General features: G+C 31.2%; 2 protein-coding genes and 1 long non-coding RNA gene across 4 annotated transcripts; all 3 read left to right on the forward strand.

Moving 5' to 3' along the window:
• The first annotated feature begins 5,685 nt into the window (after positions 1 to 5,685).
• LOC140989184 (TORTIFOLIA1-like protein 4) lies at positions 5,686 to 8,041 on the forward strand. Of its 2 annotated transcripts, none has more exons than XM_073458318.1 (4): positions 5,686 to 6,577; positions 6,703 to 6,793; positions 7,216 to 7,607; positions 7,747 to 8,041. In XM_073458318.1, the coding sequence occupies exons 1-4, from the start codon at positions 5,783 to 5,785 to the stop codon at positions 7,867 to 7,869; spliced, it is 1,401 nt and encodes a 466-aa protein (XP_073314419.1). In that variant the 5' UTR covers positions 5,686 to 5,782; the 3' UTR covers positions 7,870 to 8,041. The 2 variants fall into 2 exon arrangements, with proteins under 2 accessions (XP_073314419.1, XP_073314418.1); XM_073458317.1 differs by having other exon boundaries at positions 6,703 to 6,790; positions 7,201 to 7,607.
• A 6,007-nt stretch (positions 8,042 to 14,048) lies between these two features.
• On the forward strand, positions 14,049 to 16,458 carry LOC140990271 (glycosyltransferase family 92 protein RCOM_0530710-like). Its single transcript, XM_073459877.1, has one exon. It carries the CDS (start codon positions 14,408 to 14,410, stop codon positions 16,220 to 16,222), a length of 1,815 nt encoding a protein of 604 aa, XP_073315978.1. The 5' UTR covers positions 14,049 to 14,407; the 3' UTR covers positions 16,223 to 16,458.
• A 1,068-nt stretch (positions 16,459 to 17,526) lies between these two features.
• LOC140990156 (uncharacterized) lies at positions 17,527 to 19,833 on the forward strand. The gene is made up of 2 exons (XR_012177614.1): positions 17,527 to 18,722; positions 19,484 to 19,833. It is a non-coding gene; the product is annotated as an uncharacterized lncRNA (long non-coding RNA).
• Positions 19,834 to 20,789: the final 956 nt, after the last annotated feature.

Consider the following 20,789-nt stretch of genomic DNA (forward strand, 5'->3'; position numbering starts at 1 on the left):
AGACATTTAATTAAACGTGCTTAAGCACAATTAATCGCATATGTTTATTTTTAAATTTTTTATTTTAAAGTTATGTCTTTTTATTTTAAAATAATAAATTAAGTTTATAATTTAGATGTTTATTTTTAAATTTTAATTATGATTAAGCGTATCTGACAATGATTTGACAAATATTTAGGATTTTTTAATGTGGTCTAGTTGCAAAAACAAATAAAGATTGTAATTTTAAGATTTTTATGTTTATATAAATATGATAATTAATGCATCAGACTTAAATTTATACTTAAATTTATCATATTTATGTATTATTTTATCTATTTATTGGTTTGAGATAATTACAATTACACTAAAGATAAAAAACGATTTTTCACGCTTAAGCTCGTGCTAATCTCGCTTAAGCTTGAAAAGCTTGGAGCTCGACATACACGCTTCGGGACGCTTCACGCTTTTTAGAACCTTGCTCATAACAAAGACAATAATTACAACCCAACAATATATATGTGTACATATACATTTGAATATTTTTAAAATTTTGAAAATATAATTCATGGTGAAATATAATTACCAATTGATTCCCCAAGAAAACTTTAAAAATATTGTTGGGTTAAGTGTACATGAGTGATAATAACATTAGATAGGTAATCTTCTGAGAATTTCTCGTTTATCAAGCTTTTAATGTTGCATCGTTTGTTCTAGCTGCTTAGGTGGACTGTTAAATAGTGAAAACAGATCTTAAAGGATAATAATATTTTTGTTGGAGGAAGGTTTGCGGTAGGAAAAAAATAAAAATGATTTTTATGAGATATAAATATAAAAAAATAAAATTACGTTTTGATTTACTGTTATAGTTTTGACGTAACGATAAACCACTTGTCTCATAAATATTGACGATTGGACCAACTCTATTATTACACGGATTGATGATTGATGTCATATGATAATGTATCAAATAATTTGCTCAAAAACCGAAGCAATTCACATGGATTCTGAACACAAATACACTTTCTATATAAGGTGGTTCGGCGTGTTCTATTTACAGCTACGTACTCCCTAAATTGTATCCGAATATTTTGAATTCCCAAAAACTTGTACCTTGACCATTGAATTGTTGTACCTCCAATTTAAGTCATGTCTTTAATCTATCACCAACTTATCTAAAAGGGCCCTTTAATTTCCCAAATTTAATAACTGGTGTGCGTATTGTTGACCTCCTACTCATCTCTCCTTTCCCACTTACTATTTCATTAGCAAATTCAAATTTTAGATTTTGGCATGTATGAAGGACTGCGCAATGGAATATGTTTATGGATTGAGTGGAGAGCATGTAATAGCTTCGATTATCACAAATAATATCTGACATGAAGTTAATATCGATCAATAGTTTTTTCTAAAAAAAAATATAACATATTTTCGTACTGATCTAATGATATATGTTACGATTGATCTCACATGTTCAATAACTAACCATAAGTTATAAGTAATCGTAGTTATCAAGAAACGATTATTGAGAGGAATATTTGTCCAGATGAGCGTTATGATTCCGAAATATCTTAGTTACATTAATTGTATCAGCTATCTCAATTTTGACGAAGGTAGTATATTTGAAATAATGTATTCCACATTTGGAACACATCTTTTGGCTCTATTGCAAATAATAAGCATCCTTAAATTTATGTAACAAAGAAGATAGGGAATGGACTCATGATCATTTTTCTTACATATGTACTGTTCACAGTCCATTCAGTGACATTCGGGAGCACGTGACTTGCACATGGGTCTCGTTGTGTTTATTAAAATAGGGAGTGTATTGAGACAGAAAAAGTCTCTTCAAAAATAAAACTCATTTGATTATATATTTTTAATGCTTTTATAAATAAATATCTTTAGAATATTTTATCTAGTTGCTCTTATTCACGATCTTAAAGAAACATATTACAATAACACAAAATTTTTATAAGAATTCTCACGTGTCAATTTTATGAAACGAATCTTTAATCCGACTCGATACGTAAAAAAAATTTAATTTTTATTTCAAGATTATTTATTTTCACTCTAAATATAAATACGATCAATCCGTCTCATGGATATAGACATATGATATCGTCTAAAAAAAACATATTGTAAAATTAATATTAACGTAAATTATTTCTATAATATTTTCAGAAAGGACCATTCTAGTTATGCCTTTTACGTTCCTTGATTTTTAATTTAGGCAAAATCATTGGACAACAAATAGAAATAGTTTTCGCAGGTTAATTATTTTATTTAAAAAAATGAATTCATATAATTTTTATTTTAAATTGTTATCAACGCGATATATTTAATTTTCTATTCTATTTTTTTTTTTATCACATCCCCGGTTTCATCCCAAGTAATGATAAATCACTAAAAAAGTAACTTGAGATTTTTAGCATGAAATTAAACATAATTTATCAACAAAAATGAAAGTGGATTCAACGTAACGTATCGACCATATATATCTATTAAACACACAACCGCTACAGCTATCACCAACAAAATTAAAGACGCAACATCTACCGCTATCTTCTATGCATATCGAATAAATATACGAACTAACGCAATAGTATATAAATTACGCTATTTACGTAAATCGCACTAGGTTAGCCTTATACGACATACTCGTCTGATAACTTGTCGAGAGATAATTGAACTCATGATCATTGGTCAAACGATCACCTACTTACCAACTCGTACAACCCGTAACGCTGGCATAAATTATTTAATTTATATATGATTCATAATCCTCCATTGCATACCAAACAAATTCATGCTACGTCTTCTCAAGAGGTAATTAATATTAACGATATTAATAAATTATTATATAATTATATTGTACGACAATTTAAAACAACACGAGATGTATATACAGTGGATTCAACGTAATGTATCGACCGTAGATCTTGCAAAATAAATCTGATTCGTATTGGACCAAGTTCAAGGAATCTCCAATGATTGCAAATTCAATGAATGAAATTAACTTGGAAATTAGAAGCATGTCGAGATTCACATGCTGTTAAGTTCGAGTTTGGACTTTGGAGCGAAGGATTTGGAGTTGTGACAAGATTTCATAATTTGACACGCATGGATTTCAAACGAACAAGTTGGAGAGTATATTGCAGTTGAAGAAGCAAAATATATTTGAGCAACGCATGAGATTTCATATCACTTTTTCTGAATTTTGAGTCGAATGGATTATAATTGATTGGAAATTGTGTATTTGAAATCAAATCTATTCATTCAATCTAAATGTAATCTTAAGCTGATAAAATTGTACATAAAAAAGGTTTGAGAGACCGGAAAAATGAGGAGATTGAAAAACTTTGAATTAGGCTTATGTTTTTTTTTTTTTTTTTTATAGGAAATTGCAATTTTGGTTGTATACNTGTATACATTAATTTTTAGTTATTTTTTTTTTGTCGAATTTTAGTTTTAATCACTATCTTTGTGTTTTTCTCAATTCTGGTCAATTTTTTTAATTTCTTTGTCGTGGTGTCGGGATGTTGTTGATTTAAATTCGACATGGCACTCACGTATGTAGTAAATATCATGATAACACTTCTGATTAAAGTGGGTAAAAATGGCAAAACTTGAAAGATGCATATCTAAGATTCTATTGACAATATAGATTACCAAAATTATAATATATAAATAATATATAAAACGAAAATTGCAACTTTTATTTTTATGCGGACCATTGAAATTTTGTTATAAAAACTAGTCGTATATCGATATTAAAATGGAATATTTCAACTTTTTATAAGAGATTATATAAATTTGTTGATAATTATGTCAGAGAGGGTGATTATCAGACGTAAATATTGTAAGATAAAGATTTTGAAAGTTGCCGAAAATTTAAACTCGTGACATTAGAGTTAGCTTTCTTTTTATGTTATTAATATTTATTATATAACCAATACATCGGTCTTTCTAAAATTTTATGGACCAAAATATTTGAATAGAATCAAAGTAAATCACAAAATTGTGAGAGTAATTGTTTGTGCAATTACCATGGATTTTTCTTTTACATATCTCGAACATAAAAGGCTTTAAAAAAAAATTGTAAATCCTTGCAACTTATCCTCTTCGTTGCTCCCTCTATACGTATTTGATCAGACCGTGTATACATTTATTTGACAAAAATTTGTGTGAGACGGTCTCACAGATCATATTTTGTCAGACAGATATCTTATTTGGGTCATCCATGAAAAATTATTACTTTTTAAGCTAAGAGTATTATTTTTTATTGTGAATATTGGTAAGGTTGACATGTCTCACAGATAAAGATTCGTGAGACTTACTCAAATTATTTTGATTTTAAATTACCAAATCGCTGGATAATATTAAAAAATAAATTTATGAAGGCTCCAATAATGTGACATGATGATGAATCCTTCCACGGACGATATTTAAAAGCCGACTAACTTTTATTAATTTTGGTATGATTAAATATATTATATTGGTTTTTATATTAATACATCTCGATTTTGATGGTGATTATTAGATATCGGAATTTCATGGTTCTTAGATATTTGTCTCAAAGTTAATTATAATTTTGCAAAATATAATAAATGGAAAAACATTAGATATCTCATAAGTTTATAAAATAGCATAGAAAGAAGTGGGAAGTTTTTTTTGTTTTTATTTATATATAGACAAATACTTGTGTGAGACGGTTTCACGGGTCATATTTTGTGAGACGGATCTCTTATTTGGGTCATCCATGAAAAAGTATTAATTTTTATGTTAAGAGTATTACTTTTTATTGTGAATATCGGTAAGGTTGACCCGTCTCAAAGATAAATATCGGTAAGATTGATCCGTCTCAAAGGTTGATACAATAGTATGTTGTATGTCGCATCTCATCCATCTGGTATCAATATCTTAAATTTGAGATGACATCTCGAATATAAAAACTCAATTGTAACAAACGTATCTTTCGACACACAAACACACTTTGAGAATTACATTTACATCTCATCATGTTTGTATGAAGCTTACATTACATCCATTAACTTTAAAAATTACATATAACTTCTTATATTTTTTTATATACCATACAATTTCTTATTCATAATACTAAAGAGTATGGACATTTAAAAATTAATTTACGAAAAAATAAAAAATGAAAACTCAAAATATCATATTTTAATCAATGTATTTTAAAACTAAAACACATAAAACCAAACAAAAATATATTTATAATTTGAATTTTTAATTTGTTGGTTGCTTTTATTATAATTTTTTGTTAACTTTTTACTTAAATATATTAATAATAAAACTAAACCGAACTCATTTCTTGAATACTCATATTTGAGGATAATTGTATCCATGCATACATCATCTTTAAAGTTATACTGTGTAAATATAATTACTTAAACTAATTATAATAAATTATCTATTTAAATAAAAAAAATAAAGGGAAAAATGGGGAACGTGTGCCAAGTGGGTTCCATAAAATTTAACTGGTGCCCAAACGTGGCGCAGGCACTATTACATTACGATACTACAAAAATCTGGGCAAAAAATTTCCCTTTTCACTTTTTTCAGTAAATAAACAGAGTACCCTTTTCCAATTATTTCTATTTTCACACTCACTTCCAATTTACAAGTACAAAATAAATAATTTATTTTGCAAAATTATATATAAATATTCGATACCAACTCAACTATTCCCCATATATATCAACACTTCCTCTTCGTCTTCCCCATTCTAGACTCCACCGATCACCGCCACCTGACAGCTCAGGGTTACGGCGGCGAAATGGGAGTTTCGAAACAATCATCCGGCAACCTCAAGACAAGAGTTAACATTTGTCTTAATAAGCTTTCCGACAGAGACACGCTTTCTATGGCCACCAATGAACTCGAAGGCATCGCTAGAGCACTCCCGAGTGACGATTTTGTACCATTCTTGAACTGTCTTTCTACTACAGACTCGTCGGAGAAATCTCCCGTCCGCCGCCAGTGCGTGCGTGTTTTGAGCATCCTCTCTGCTGCACACGGCGATGAGCTGTCGCCCCACGTGTCCCGCATGATCTCCGCCGTCCTCCGCCGTCTCCGAGACCAGGACTCCGCAGTACGCACAGCCTGCGTTGACGCCATTTCATCAATCACGACACATGTTACCCAGACTCCGTTTTCTGTCATCCTCAAGCCCCTCGTCGACGCGCTCTTCCAGGAGCAGGATTCGAACGCGCAGATGGGAGTGGCGCTCTGTGTATCCGCCGCGGTGGATGCGGCAAGGGGGGTGGATGTTTCAGAGCTTAGAAAGCTCTTGCCGAGAGTTCTGAAGTTGATCAAAAAGGACTGTTTCAAGGCAAAGCCTTCTTTGTTAGTGTTAACTGGGAGCATTGTAAACACTTGTTGTGTGAAAAATAAGAGCCTGTTGAGTTCTTTGGTTTACACCGCGGTCGAATTCCTGAGTAGTGAAGATTGGGCGGCGAGAAAAGCTGCGGCAGATGTTTTAGAGAAAGCGGCGGCCACGGCGGACAAAGATTTGGCTGCAGAGTTCAAGGGAAGTTGTGTCGCTGCTTTGGAGAGCCGAAGATTTGACAAGGTAACAAAATTTTACGTTAATTTTTGTCGTCTCATAATTTGACTTAACATTATTATATTGTATAATTTATAAATGCAAAATCTGAAAAGATTGATAATCTGGATTAATTTAAAACGCTGGGACAGGTAAAGGTTACTAGGGAGACGATGAATCAGGCACTGGAGAGGTGGAGAGATGTTCCTGACGTGTTGGAAGAGGTGACATCCCCTAAAGGTAATTTATAATTTGTTCATATTTCAGCACTATTTTTTTTATCTTGTTTTCTGTTAAATTTCTATTCCAAGGTTTGAATTTGAGCACTATACTCAAAATTTCATTGCATTCCGATGATCAAATTCGCTGAATTCTCAAATTCGGTTGTTGAATGGTGCATAATTTTTGTGCTTGAACTTCACTTGTATTTATTTGTTTTCAGATTAAAGACTCGAAATTGTGTGTTAAAATAGTTGTGTACTCGTGTATAATATCAAAAATGATTACTATATGTGTGAGAGTTTTGAATATGATAATATATATAGCATTGACTAAGAATGCAATTCAAATTGGTTAGGGTGGTCCTAAGTTTGAATCAGATGTTGCGAGATTGAAACGAATATAATGTTACAATCATACAATATGATCAGGTAGCAGCTGCAGCTGCAGCTGCAGCAGCAGTGGGTACTCCCCGGTTCTTGTTTCGAAAAGTTGTTCGGCGGACAGGGGCTTGGTAACTCCCCAATTCAGAAAAGTAACTCCTACGAAATCGTCGGTATCGAGCTGCTCATCCACCGGCAGAAGTCATAAGAGCATTGTAAGAAGTGACCAGGAAAAGAAACCTTGTACCTCGAAGCCCAACATGCCAGAATTGAGGAGAAACTTTCGATCCCGAGTTGTCCCGTTCAATTTTAATAGCGATGATCTGGATGTGGGTTATGGAGATTCTATCCATGAAAAGCTGGGGACTCAAACGGAGTTCGAGGATTTGTCTTTGATTTGTGATCAACTTCTACAGATTGAGAATCAGCAATCTACTTTGCTGGATATCCTTCAGGTATGTACAGACAATTTCCCCCACCTGACCCAAGAAGATCATATTCTAGCTTGAAAAACATGTATATGGGTTTGGGAAATCGGTAACGATTTGATTCTAGTAGAGTTGATCTGACATAATCTGCTGGTTTAATTTTCAGAAATTCATAGGAAGCTCCCAGAAAGGGATGAATTCCCTGGAAAAACGAGTGGAAGGGCTGGAGAAGGTGGTGGATGAAATGTCCCAGGATTTGGCCATTCCCGGCACCTGGAATTATATGTAGTATGATGGCTTAGGCTACCACCGAGATTTTGAGCGCAAGTTGTTTTCAAGCCTGAAATTAGTTAGCACGGTGTATCAGCTGTGAGTTCCATGAGTTACATCGTTGTAAAAAAGATAAAATATATATGTATAAAGGTTTCTTTCTCATTTTGATTAGATGGACGAAATAATGGGATGGATTACAGATTGAATTGACGTTAACTATTTGATAATTCTATTGAATTTGAGAAAGCAGATATTTAGGAAGCGTGCATCGAATATTTGAGTTGGATTCGCTCCAAAAACTAATATTATATCGTTTTCTTAATCAATTTGTGAAAATGTTAGATTAAACGTGTATGAGTGAGAGTAATATTAAGATGAATGATCTATTAAGAAGTTATCGTGTGTCAAGTTGTTAACGTTGCTTCGCTTGATTTCGTTGACTAGGTGAGCAGCAAAAGAGTGACGTTAGATCTTAACGGGTAATAATGTCTCTGTTGGGGTCAGATCGACGGTAGAGAAATGATAAGACTAATATTTAAGGGATACGAAACAGTACCGGCAGATAAACATGCACTTTTTCGACTCATGGATCTAACAGCGTGACCCATTAGCACTTAACTGGGTACACTTTGTACTGTCACAAGTATAAGGAAATAAAATTGTGTTTTGGTTAATAGCTATAGGTAGGGGTGTTCAAACTTCGGATGAAACCGAAAAAAATGAAAATCCAAACCAAAAATACCGAACACTGAATTGAACCAAAAATCGAATTTTATAATTCGGATATAAATGTTAAAACCGAAATTTATTTGATTCGGTTCGGATTATATATGTCAAAATCGAACCTATCGAAAAAACCGAAATTTCATTAAATTAATAATTTTATTTTTATAATATATTTTTTGTGATAATATCAGTGAATGATGGATTATTTTGAATAATATTTAATTGATTGTTGTTTATGTAATTGTTTAGATTTTATATTTAAATGTTTTACTAAGAAAACATGTAAAAAGATAACATATTATATTGTACAATATATTTATCTTATTAATTTAAATAATTGTATCAAAATCGAAATAACCGAACCATTTCGGTAGAAAATCGAACCGAAGAAAAATGATTCGGATATCGGATTATATATTTGTAAAACAAAAAATCGAACCGAACCGAACCGAACTGAACTGAACTGACCGATGAACACCCCTAGCTATAGCTTTTTGGCCTAAAGATAAGCGTTTGACCTTTTGGGAAGTTCTCGACCCAATTATATTTGAAATGAAAAATAATATTTTTTTACATATCGGGTAGGAGATACGTCTTATAAAATTATTTTGTAATATGATTTCATATGAATTTTTATATTTTTTTAAAAAAGAACTTGCTATCCCAAAAGTAAAATCAACTTTAAAAAGGAACCTATAATTTCAAAATTCGAAAAATGGGCATAAAAATCATTTCTGCTGATATAAGGTAAAACTGTTTAATAGAACTAAATATAGAATTTTAGACACATATTTTTAAAAATAATTATAAATCATAATAAATAATTTTGAATATCTTTAATACGGAAATTTAATAACAGAAAATATTATTTTACAGTAAAGTTTTATGTTTTTGTATAAAGTGATTATTTTTTTGGTTTCATAAAGTTGTACATGAATATTATTCTTAAAAAAGAAGTGAATAAAACATTTAAACAATTATTTTAACAACTTTTCATTTAATATTTTTTTAGAATAATTGTTGATAATATACGTAAAATGTGTGGTTTATTCACTAATATGTAATCAAATGTGAAATGCGGTTCAAGTATTTTTTTCAATTTGTACCTTAAGTTGGGGCTGGAGACAACCTGGTTGGGCCTTGCTGAAATCGGATCCATCGTTTTTAAAATTAAGAAATGGATCGTTAAGGCCCAAGTTCAAAGGAATCCAATTTTCCTCCGTTAGTTTTTATTCGATAATTTGTTTTCCAAAGTTAATTAAAATAAAACTAGAGTTCAATTAGTTATGACAACTAGTAAAAAATACATACAAGTCGCATGTGTTATTATTATTTTTAATTTGATCAAATAATACTAAACAATGAACACAAAATTATTTTCAATTTAGAATAGTTGTTCGATTTAAAAGAGAAGTTTTGTTTATATTTTTTTCTATGTAAAATATGGAGTGATTGATGAGGTTTTTAATAAGATAAGAAAGATAATTATGGAATTAAATATTTTGATATCCTCAAAAGTAGTTATTCTAAGAGTCTCATACTTAATAATATATATAATATAGATAGATACGGTTTAAACCCGCCCCGCATTAAGCCCAATTGGTTGGGGCGAGCTAAACCTGATCAACAGGTTTAGAAGCGGGTCTGATATAAGTAACAAGTCCGGATTCACCACAATATATATTTGTATGTATGTATTAATAATTATATATTTATATTTATATTAAATTCAATCATAAATTAGCAATAAGACACTACAATATTATGAATCAAGATTAGATCTATTAATAATTAGATATTATATTTTATATTTAATTAATATTAAGTAATAAATGTTCTCATATATAACCTTGATCTGCAATATTTTCGTGTCTTATTGTTAATTTATTATTAAATTTATGATTTGGATGCAATTATTGATAAATATATTAATTTTTAGACTTTTTTTTTTTTAATCTATATACTTACAAGAAATAAAATTATAACTAATGTTTGATGAGATCCAAACCATCCTATGCAGTGTCCTTTTAAATGTTTGAAGTATCGTGTATGAATCAAGTTTAGAGACAATATATCTTATTTCAATATTTAAATATTCATAGGATTTTATTATTAACGACATGTTGGAAAAATGATAAAAATAATAAGAAAAAAATATCGAACTAAAACTTAAATTTGATAAGATTGGAACAAAGTTCAAAGAAATAAATATATAATACCAAAATTGAAATTTTTCTTATATTAAATTAGCAATATTTTTAAGCAATATAATTTTAGATCGATTGTTGGGTAAATCTCAAATTAGTTGGGATTTAACGATAGTTAATATTTTTTTACACATTTTTAATGTCGATTATGGGGTAAATTGCAAATTAATTCCCTAAATTATGTTTATCAAAACGACTAAAACACTGTAATGATCAATAAGTGAATTGAAATATCTTATACTTTAAAATTAATTAATAAGAGCCAAAAACTTCAAGTTGATAATGTTTGTGTTTCAATGAAAGGCAAAAACTTGTGTGAGACGGTCTCACGGGGTCGTATTTGTGAGACGGATCTCTTATTTGGGTCATCCATGAAAAATTATTACTTTTTATGCTAAGAGTATTACTTTTTATTGTGAATATGGGTAGGGTTGACCCGTCTTACAGATTAAGATCCGTGAGACGGTCTCACATGAGACCCACTCTCAATGAAATTAATTCAAATTTATCCGATCACTTGAAGTTTTCAGAAATCGGATAAAAAACGTAAATAATAAATCATCAACCATTTTATTTAGAGTGGGTCTCATGTAGACCGTCTCACGGATCGTAATCTGTGAGACGGGTCAACCATACTCATATTCACAATAAAAAGTAATAATCTTAGCATAAAAAGTAATACTTTTTCATGGATGACCCAAATAAGATATCCGTCTCACAAATACAACCTGTGAGACCGTCTCACACAAGTTTTTGTCTTTTATTTAACATTCACAGAATATATATATATAAATCATAAAATCTTTGGATTAAAATAGATTCCAGGCCAATAATATACAGAAAACATAATTATAAATGGGAAAAAATCATATTATTTTTTAAGTTTTATCTAACTATCTGACGAGATCGTGGATCTCCTCTAGATATGACAATTTTTTCGGGTTCGGGTACTATGGAAAAAACCCGAAATGAAACGGGTATGGGGATTTGCAAAAGTAAATCAGGACATGTGTATTTGTTATTCTCGTTTCCAAATCTTTCTCACGCCCGATAATAATATCACTACTACTGATAATAATTATGATATACTACTGATAATAATTATGATATTTTCTTATAATTAACAAAATAACAAAATTTCATAACATTCAAATCTCGTTCACAATTCAACTCATCATCTTGATAATTATGTGGTTTTATTTTTTTGTTTATTAAATAATGATTTACATAATTTTGTATTGTTAAGTAATATTAGAATTTAGACAAAAACTTGTGTGAGACGATCTAACGGGTTGTATTTTGTGAGACGAATATCTTACTCAGGTCATCCATGAAAAAGTATTACTTTTTATGCTAAGAATATTACTTCTTATTGTGAATATCGGTAGGGTTGACCCGTCTCACAGATAAAGATTCGTGAGACCGTCTCACAAGAGACCTACTATAGAATTTATATGTGATTGGATTATTGAATCAATATTTTTTTAAGTGAATTTGAAGATTTTTTTGTTAATTCAACCGATATTTAAAAGAGTGATGATGGTAGCGATTTAATTCATGTAAGGTATGACAAATTTGTCTCACTTGGTTATCATTTCCATATTTTATGAAGCGAGGATGATGCATAAGATGAAGATTTAATGTCCGCGAAATCGGAACGAAAATTTTCAGGCCAATTAGATAGAATCGAGTATGAGGGACTAATGGAGACTTAATCCCCGCGGGTATTAAACGGGGAATTCTTCATAAAAAAAAACGAAGATTGGATATGATATATGTATCATAAAATTGACTTGTGATACGATCTCACACAAATTTTTGTTTTATATATATATATATATAGATATATATATATATATATATATCCCAAATAATTTTTAAATAAATAATAATAATCACATAAGACCAATTCTTTAAAGAATGATATCAACCACAAATAAATTTTAAATAATAATAATAATAAACCGACCCAAATAATTCTGAACAGGCTGTGAATTACTTTCGTTGGTTCTCTTGGGTTCTTTTTCCATATGCTCAAGCTACGGTGACAAATAAATTAAACCATCAATAATTACTATTTATTAGTTATTAATTAATAAACAGACAATTACTAGTGGATCATCTGTCACTATTATATTTAATTTAATGCAGGTTTGGCTTTTAAAAACATTTATTTAATTTTTTAAGTATACTGCAGGCCGAATTAATATATTACCAAATGGAATGATAGGCTAACAAAAATAATTATATAATTTTCATAAAGTCTCAATCTCAATTATTTTTAAATTAACCCAACATTATTTAATTTTTAAGATTCCATTGACTTCCATAATTTAAATCTGTTCATGTACTGTATGTAATTTGTGAAACTACTTGGCATATTCTCCATCTCTGACAACAATTTAAAAATAAAAAAAAATTGTATAACCCACTTTTTAAATTTATATATTTATATATAAATAATATTAATCATACAACGTTCAAAATCCTTATCTTTATCTTGGCTTATTATAAATTTTAATTCTGACTGTGACGACCAATTTTTGTATAATGAAAACAGTTGATTAAATATTTGGACCTATTCAAGTGGAAAAATTCGATCAATAATTTCGAAGTTAATTGATAATTTGAAATCCATCTCTTTAGGTTGCACTAGGAGAGATAAAATGATACTGATTATAATTTTATTATTTATGATGAAACAATGTATGACATCTTAAACTAACAAATAACTTTTTTACACATTAGTAATATTATAAAATATAATAGATTTTAAATGATATCATTATTGGCTGAAATTGAAATTTATCATAATTAATATGAAATACTATACAAAACATGTAAGTATTCGATTTGAAGTTTATGATCTTACTTCTCTGAAATATGATCAACAACAATATATTTGAAATTCATTAGAGTTTTTGCTGAAAATCAAATTATAGTTTTTTCCTATTAAAAGTTACTTATAACTCAAAAATATTTTAGATGACATGAGAACCGGTAAACACTGTTTTTGGCGTGTACTGGAGTAAACTCCTAGGCTAACATATCAGTATGTATATTATGCAAAATCGAATTTATGATTATTGATTAAACTTTTATCTATTTCATCAACTCGAAAACTAATAGAGCTGAATAAGTAAAAATTGTTAGTTACGTGGTACATTGTTTATGATTGAGTGCTTTATAGAATTACAAATTAAAATAAAGTAAAATTTTAATATTCTTCCAGAAGAATTATTTGCTCAACTGAACAGCCTTCCCTATGTACGTCCTGCAACTCTGCAATCACGCACGACTTCGCCACTTCTATTCCAAAATCTACAACTATATATATCATAAAATTCTCGATGGGAAGAAAAAAAAATGCCACTCCCAATTCCAAGCAACTCCGCAAGCGCGTGCCACGACCTCAAGATTCGGAAAATTCCAACCTTTTTCTTTTCGATCCCGACACACAACCCAATTGCCAAAAACAAACAGTTTGCAAAGTTGAAAAATACACAACACAACGCGAGATATTGTCGGCGAGAAACACAGATTTGCAGAAAGAGTCTCCATAATATTTCTTAAATCTTGATTATATAAAGAGTTTCCAAATATTACCAGGAAGAAAAAGAAATGGAATCTTCGGATCAACGCCGGAAGAGAAAAAGAGTTTTCAGACAACCTTATCCGTCCTTGTACTGTCATTCGTACCTGTTTTCTGTAAGCTTTCTTGCGCTGTGCCTCGGTTCCCTCACCTTTCTTTATCTTTTATTTAGGACAGTTCCCTTTAATGCTTCAGCTTTTCGCCCTGTTTTAGTGGTTTCGAGCTTATCTTTGTTGTCGTCTAGTAGTTCAAGAACTGTTGATTCAGTTCAAGATTTTGATAGTTTCCTGTTTCCTTGGAAAATAGAGGACATGGTTCTGTTCCCTGATTATATTTTATTGTTAGTGAGTGGTGGAAAGAAAGTTGGGTTGATGAAGAAGGTTGGTGTTGAGGGATTTGAGTGTGTTTATTATCGTGAAATCGGAAGCGATTTTATGGTGAAAAGGGTGATTTCTGTGGATGAATTTGATGGACTTCGGTCAATTGTGAGGTGCCCTCTTCCATCTATGAATATGAATTATTCAACTTTGGTAACTTTGAGGGTAGGTGGTAATGATGGGGTTTTGGTTCATAATCAGACTCTGAATTCTTGGGAAAAAGTAGCTTATTCAGCTAATTTGGATGGGGATACAGTTGTCGTGTTTGTGAAAGGGTTGAAGTTGAGGGGAAATAAGGAGTCTGATCCAAGCCTATTTAGTTGTCATTTCGGGTTAGGGAAATGGGAAAGGAATGAGACGTTTACCCTCACAACGAAGGCTCTGAGTGCTGCTCAAGAAGTGGTGAGATGTCCGTTGCCACGTAGTATTGGAAATAATCCTATTAAGGCTAACGGTATTCGAGTCACCATTGGAGTGACACCTTATGTCCGTGCTCGAGCTCAAAGGCAGCTAATTTTCCCATCCGTTGCCAAGATTACAAACTTTGGATCCGAGGGTAAGAAGAGAAAGGAGGGAAAGTACAAGCTTTGTGCGTGTACAATGGTGTGGAACCAAGCTTCATCCATACGTGAATGGATTATGTATCATTCTTGGCTTGGAGTGGAAAGATGGTTCATATATGATAACAATAGCGACGATGATATCGATGAAGTTATTCAAGACCTCGATCGTGACAATTACAATGTAACCAGGCACGTATGGCCATGGATCAAGACTCAAGAAGCTGGTTTCTCGAATTGTGCATTGCGAGCAAAAGACGAATGTAATTGGGTTTCTTTTATGGACGTAGATGAATACTTCTACTTCCCATACTCGAGGCCTAAGCACCAAAGATTCAAGAATTTTGGGTATGCTGGTCAGCATTCTCTGCGCACATTAGTGGCAAATGTATCATCTGCATCACCTACAATTGCAGAAATCAGGACATCTTGCCATAGTTTTGGGCCTTCTGGGTTGAGTTCACCGCCATCACAAGGTGTCACTGTAGGTTACACTTGCCGCCTTCAAAGTCCAGAGAGGCATAAATCCATCATCAGGCCAGATGCGCTACACGTAACGTTACTTAATGTGGTGCATCATTTTCGTTTAAAGAAGGGATTTAGATACCTGAACTTACCTCAGAATACAGCCATAGTAAACCACTACAAATACCAAGTGTGGGAGGTTTTCAGAGCAAAGTTTTACAGAAGAGTTGCTACTTACGTCGCCGACTGGCAAGAAAGTGAGAAGGAAGGTTCGAGAGATAGAGCTCCCGGTTTGGGAACCGAGGCCATCGAGCCGCCGGACTGGCCGCAGAAGTTTTGCGAAGTTTGGGATTTCGGGCTGCGGGATTTCGTTTTGTCGAATTTGGCTGATCTGTCGAGCGGTTTGCTGCCATGGGAGTCCCATTATGCTTCGACTGATTAAAGAATTCGAAGTCTTGAAGATTTGTAAAGGATAAAATCATAGTGAAATTATTCGTTAATTTTTTTTATATAAAATTTTTGCCACATTTGTCATACACGTTTTGCTTTTGTAGTCAAAAGGATAAAGAGGGCTATACGTTTCTCAGATGGGAGAACTTTAGAGAAACTAAACATCGTGTAATTTATGGTCTTGTGATTCTTGAATATCGATTAAACTCTTTTGTTTGTTGTCTTTCACCCTTAATTGATCTAATAATATTGTATTTTGATATTGTTTTTTTTTTTTTGTTAAAAAAAAATAAATATATAATCCCCACATATACAGCCCACGCATCACCAATGGTGAGTTGACGAAAGGACGAAAGACTTTTTGGAGAACAAGGGAGAAGAATGAGCCATTTTCACATTAGATAGTCATCTTATGATTATTTATTTGTGAGACGGTCTCACGAATTTTTATTTATGATATGAGTAAACTTATCAATATTTACAATAAAAAGTAATAATTTTGATATTAAAAATAATATTTTTTAATGAGTTACCTAAATAGAATATCCGTATAACAAAATTGATTTGTGAGACCGTCTCGCGTGACTTTTTGTGTATATTAGATTGCTAATGTGTGTACATATTTCGTTTAGTTAAAAAAAACTAGGTTAAATTGGGAAAAAAATACATAAAATTTATGATTAAGTCGGGACAATTGAAAAACGAGAAACCAAATCATAAAAGTACGATAAAATAGAAGACTAAATTGGGAATTATCCCCTTTTTCATTTTAACATTCAAATTAACGGGGACCAGATCCAAAAAACAAACGAAAAATAAATGACAATTCGAGACGATTAGAAAATGAAAGGATAAATCGGGAATATGACACATAACGAGATACTAATTACAAAATAAAAAAATATTTAATGGAGAAAATACGACGTGTTGTGAAAAGTAAAAATTTACGGTAAAAAGTAAAAATCTCAAACTCTCAAAATTATCACACTACACACTTTATAATATGTTTCGCTCAACTCAATTGTGATTTTCTTCACAAATGAGAGATCTATTTATAGAAAATTTTTACAAATAATACAAAAATAAAATACATCATTACCTACATCATCACACACTAATTTTCAATATTCAACACCTAATTTTACCTAATTTTCAACATTCACATTTTCAACACAAATATTTAACACATTTTTAAATAATTTTTCAACACTCTCCCTTGTGATGATGATCATAATTATTGTATAAATTACGTGTTTTTATACTGCCTCGTTAAAAACCTTACTAGGAAANTTTCATTTTAGTTTCCGGGTATTTGATAGCCAAAACTATGAGGTTGACGCTGATGATTATTCGGCTCTGATAAAATCCAAAACAACGATCATAAGAAGTCGTTCTTGAGAATAAAAAACTTTATGGTTTTCTATGCACATGATTTCATCTTTCGTCGAGTTTACTGACCTTTATTAATAAATCTAGAGTTTGATTTCAAATTCTAGATTTATCAGGAAGTGAAGTCTATATTTAAGCGGAGAATAATATGATAGATTTTTAAAGAGCTAGATGGGTAGATAATTACTAGCATCAGCCCTAAATTATCTGAAGTTCTGGTAAATTAGTTAAAGTGAGTGAATGTAGCTAATAATAGAAATAATTGTTATTTTCAGTTGACATAGGCTTCTTCACTGGGCATTTTGGTTTGTATGTCAGTTCCTGGAAACTATCAAATATATGTTTTTAGCTTGTCTAATCCTTTGGCGGTGAGAACTTGCATGTTATGCGTACAAAATTTCTTTTTTGTCCAAGTTATATGTTCTTTTTGGTGTAATGAGTGGCCGCGTCTAGTGAACTCTACCAGATTCAGCAATTTGGTGCTCTGTTTCGCCATTATTTTCGTTCTGTAGCAATCCTTTTCCAATTCAACAAAGAAAGGCTAAGGATTTTCAAATTTACTTAATTTAGTGCATTCATGGTTTGAGTACAGAAAATTTTCGAAGGAAAGTTGTTTTAGCTGCTCAACTATAATTACATGGTATTTAGCAGAGGTTAGTCTGGTGGACTAAAAATTGCTTAAAGTTGGAGTCTGCTAATGATTGTGCAGTTCTTTGAAAAATTAGACAAAACTTGCATTTGATTTTATGTAGTACTTTAAATTTCATATTCATTTATATATTTGTATCTAAAATATTCAAGAACTCATGGAACCTATGTTGCTTGTTCTGTAGAGGGATGAAAGTTTTCGTTGCGGTGAAACTGGTTATCGTATTCGTTTGAAATGTTTTCCAGTTGGATCTGGTTCAGAAGATGTAAAAAGCCTCAAAGAAAAAAAGACTCGATCTGCTCTTGAGAGTGCAGATTTGCCTGTAAACGATGGACAAAGAAGAACATTGCTGAGTGATAAAGCAAAATCAGAAAGTGTATCAGGTGCCCATGTCACTTATAGAAGCTGCATACCTGCAGTAAGTGAAGAAAAATTATCCGTTCTTGGCTTTGAGGTAAATTGATACTGCTTTACGTATGTGCACATTTTTTTGCCTGTAAAAATGGAAATTTATATGTATATATTTCATATTTATCAGATTTAAAATTCTCTCTTTTATCTATAGTTACTTTGGCAATCTTTGATGAAGTTATACATGATAAAGCTCTAGGATTTGAAGATTTCAAATAGTGACTGTTTATGCATGGGATGTGTAGAAGATGGTAACCAAGTGAGTCATCTTTTAGAGACCAGTATAAAACTGCCCTAAAGAATGGATTGATTGCGAAGATACATGCCTTAGGCATAAAGTTTAGATTAGTTGCTTTTCTTCGCAAGACTTTAGAAAAGCCTGTTTCCATATTTTTGGACCTGCATAGTTTAAATATAACAATAACGGAACTACAGCTAATCAAAATAACAATAAAATGTTTCAAATTTGACCCATGTCTTGCAGTTTTTTCTGGAGCATGTAGTTTTTTGTGCGGCAGGCGCATCACCAATCACCAGGGGTAAAGCTTGAAATTTCGGGGAGGGCGATGCAGTGTATGTTGAGGGGACAAAAATTCCTTTTCAAAAAAAATTATGTTGTTGGGACATGTTTTTAAGTGCTATTGACAATTGTGGGTAGGTTACTCAATCCTAGACTAAGTATGATTTATTCATGCCTGAAATTTATATATCGTGCTTGCTCTCATCTTGCTTCACAAGTTTTTGTTGTGTCAAGAAACTCATGCAATGCATTTGACTCGGGTTTCAAAATTATACCGTGTACAGGCGCTTATGATATCTTTGCTACTAAGCAGTGGCTCTTTTATATACTTCAGACGGAAGAGAAGTGCTGCAGCAGCCGCAGTTGGGCTTGTCAGGCTTCCAACTAGTTCTAGGTTTTGATAACTAAACCTTTATAACTATTGTTAAATATTAGAATGTAGCTAAATTGAAAGCCAATTATTTTGTATTTTGAAAATTTTGAATGTTTGCACTTTAATGCTGTTAAAACAGGGGTTGTGACTTAATGATGTCACCTCGTAATTGTTACTCTGAACTCACATTCATTACCTGTAGAGGGACTTCCATACCAAATGAAAGAGTTCTTTTATATACAAATTGCTTAGTAAAGAATATTATTTATCTAATTTAAGTTTCTTTCTTCTTCTTCTTTTTGCCATAAAAGCAAGTAATCGGAGTTGTAAAAAATTGTTGTAATAAAGGATTTTATCTTTATTTAGTGTTGATAGTGAGAATACAAAAGAAGAATAATTTGTTATTTAGCATAATATGTGATGTGTATGTGCAACACATTATGATTTTCGAACTAGCCTCTAAGATGATATATCGTACCGTATCGAAATATACATGCTATATATCGTAACAAAAATTACGATATTAATAATATTTACATCGATATTGTACCGAAAATTTTGGTATCAAGTTTTTTGTACGTATAAGTAGCATACCGATTGTACCGAAATATTATGGTATACCGAGATTTCGGTATGATATCGGTATATATCGTTTCATACCTAAAAAATACATTATATATTTTTTAATTTATATATATTATTTCGGTATTTTCGTATATACCAAAAAAATTTAAATTTTATATCGTTACCATATCAAAAATTTCGATATCAGTACGATATTATACCGAAAATTTCGATACATTATATATTTTTCGATACGATGACATCGATATATCATACAATACATAATAAACATGTCATATGTGATCCTCAGACAAGTTCTGTCAGGGGATGCTAATAAAATAAAAATCGGTGATATACATTAGCATAGCGATATTTTCTCAAGCATTCTTCATAAAATCCATTCCTGGTTCACAAATATGGTGGTAATACTATAAGTTAGAGTTTATATAATTGGTGTTGAATTATTTCATTCTACGCATTGACTTTTGGATATTACCAGTATCAAGTGACATTGGCAATTACACTTTGTTTCTTTTTATTAAATTATTTTACTTTTGCTTTTTTTTTAAAAAAAAATATATATCTGATTAATATCACCACCAAGTAAAATCGATCATCAGACCAAACCAAGCCGATATTCAGGTTTGGTTTTT

This window comes from Primulina huaijiensis, chromosome 12 (genome assembly GCF_012295235.1).
Source record: "Primulina huaijiensis isolate GDHJ02 chromosome 12, ASM1229523v2, whole genome shotgun sequence".
In the NCBI taxonomy this organism is placed as follows: domain Eukaryota; kingdom Viridiplantae; phylum Streptophyta; class Magnoliopsida; order Lamiales; family Gesneriaceae; genus Primulina; species Primulina huaijiensis.

Bases quoted from the DNA above. Each gene is read 5' to 3' on its own strand.
- LOC140989184 (XM_073458317.1), top strand. From the start codon at position 5,783: ATGGGAGTTTCGAAACAATCATCCGGCAACCTCAAGACAAGAGTTAAC. The intron at 6,791-7,200 runs GTAATTTATAAT...CAATATGATCAG, and splicing joins AGAGGTGACATCCCCTAAAG to GTAGCAGCTGCAGCTGCAGC. The intron at 7,608-7,746 runs GTATGTACAGAC...TTTAATTTTCAG, and splicing joins CTTTGCTGGATATCCTTCAG to AAATTCATAGGAAGCTCCCA.
- LOC140990271 (XM_073459877.1), top strand. From the start codon at position 14,408: ATGGAATCTTCGGATCAACGCCGGAAGAGAAAAAGAGTTTTCAGACAA.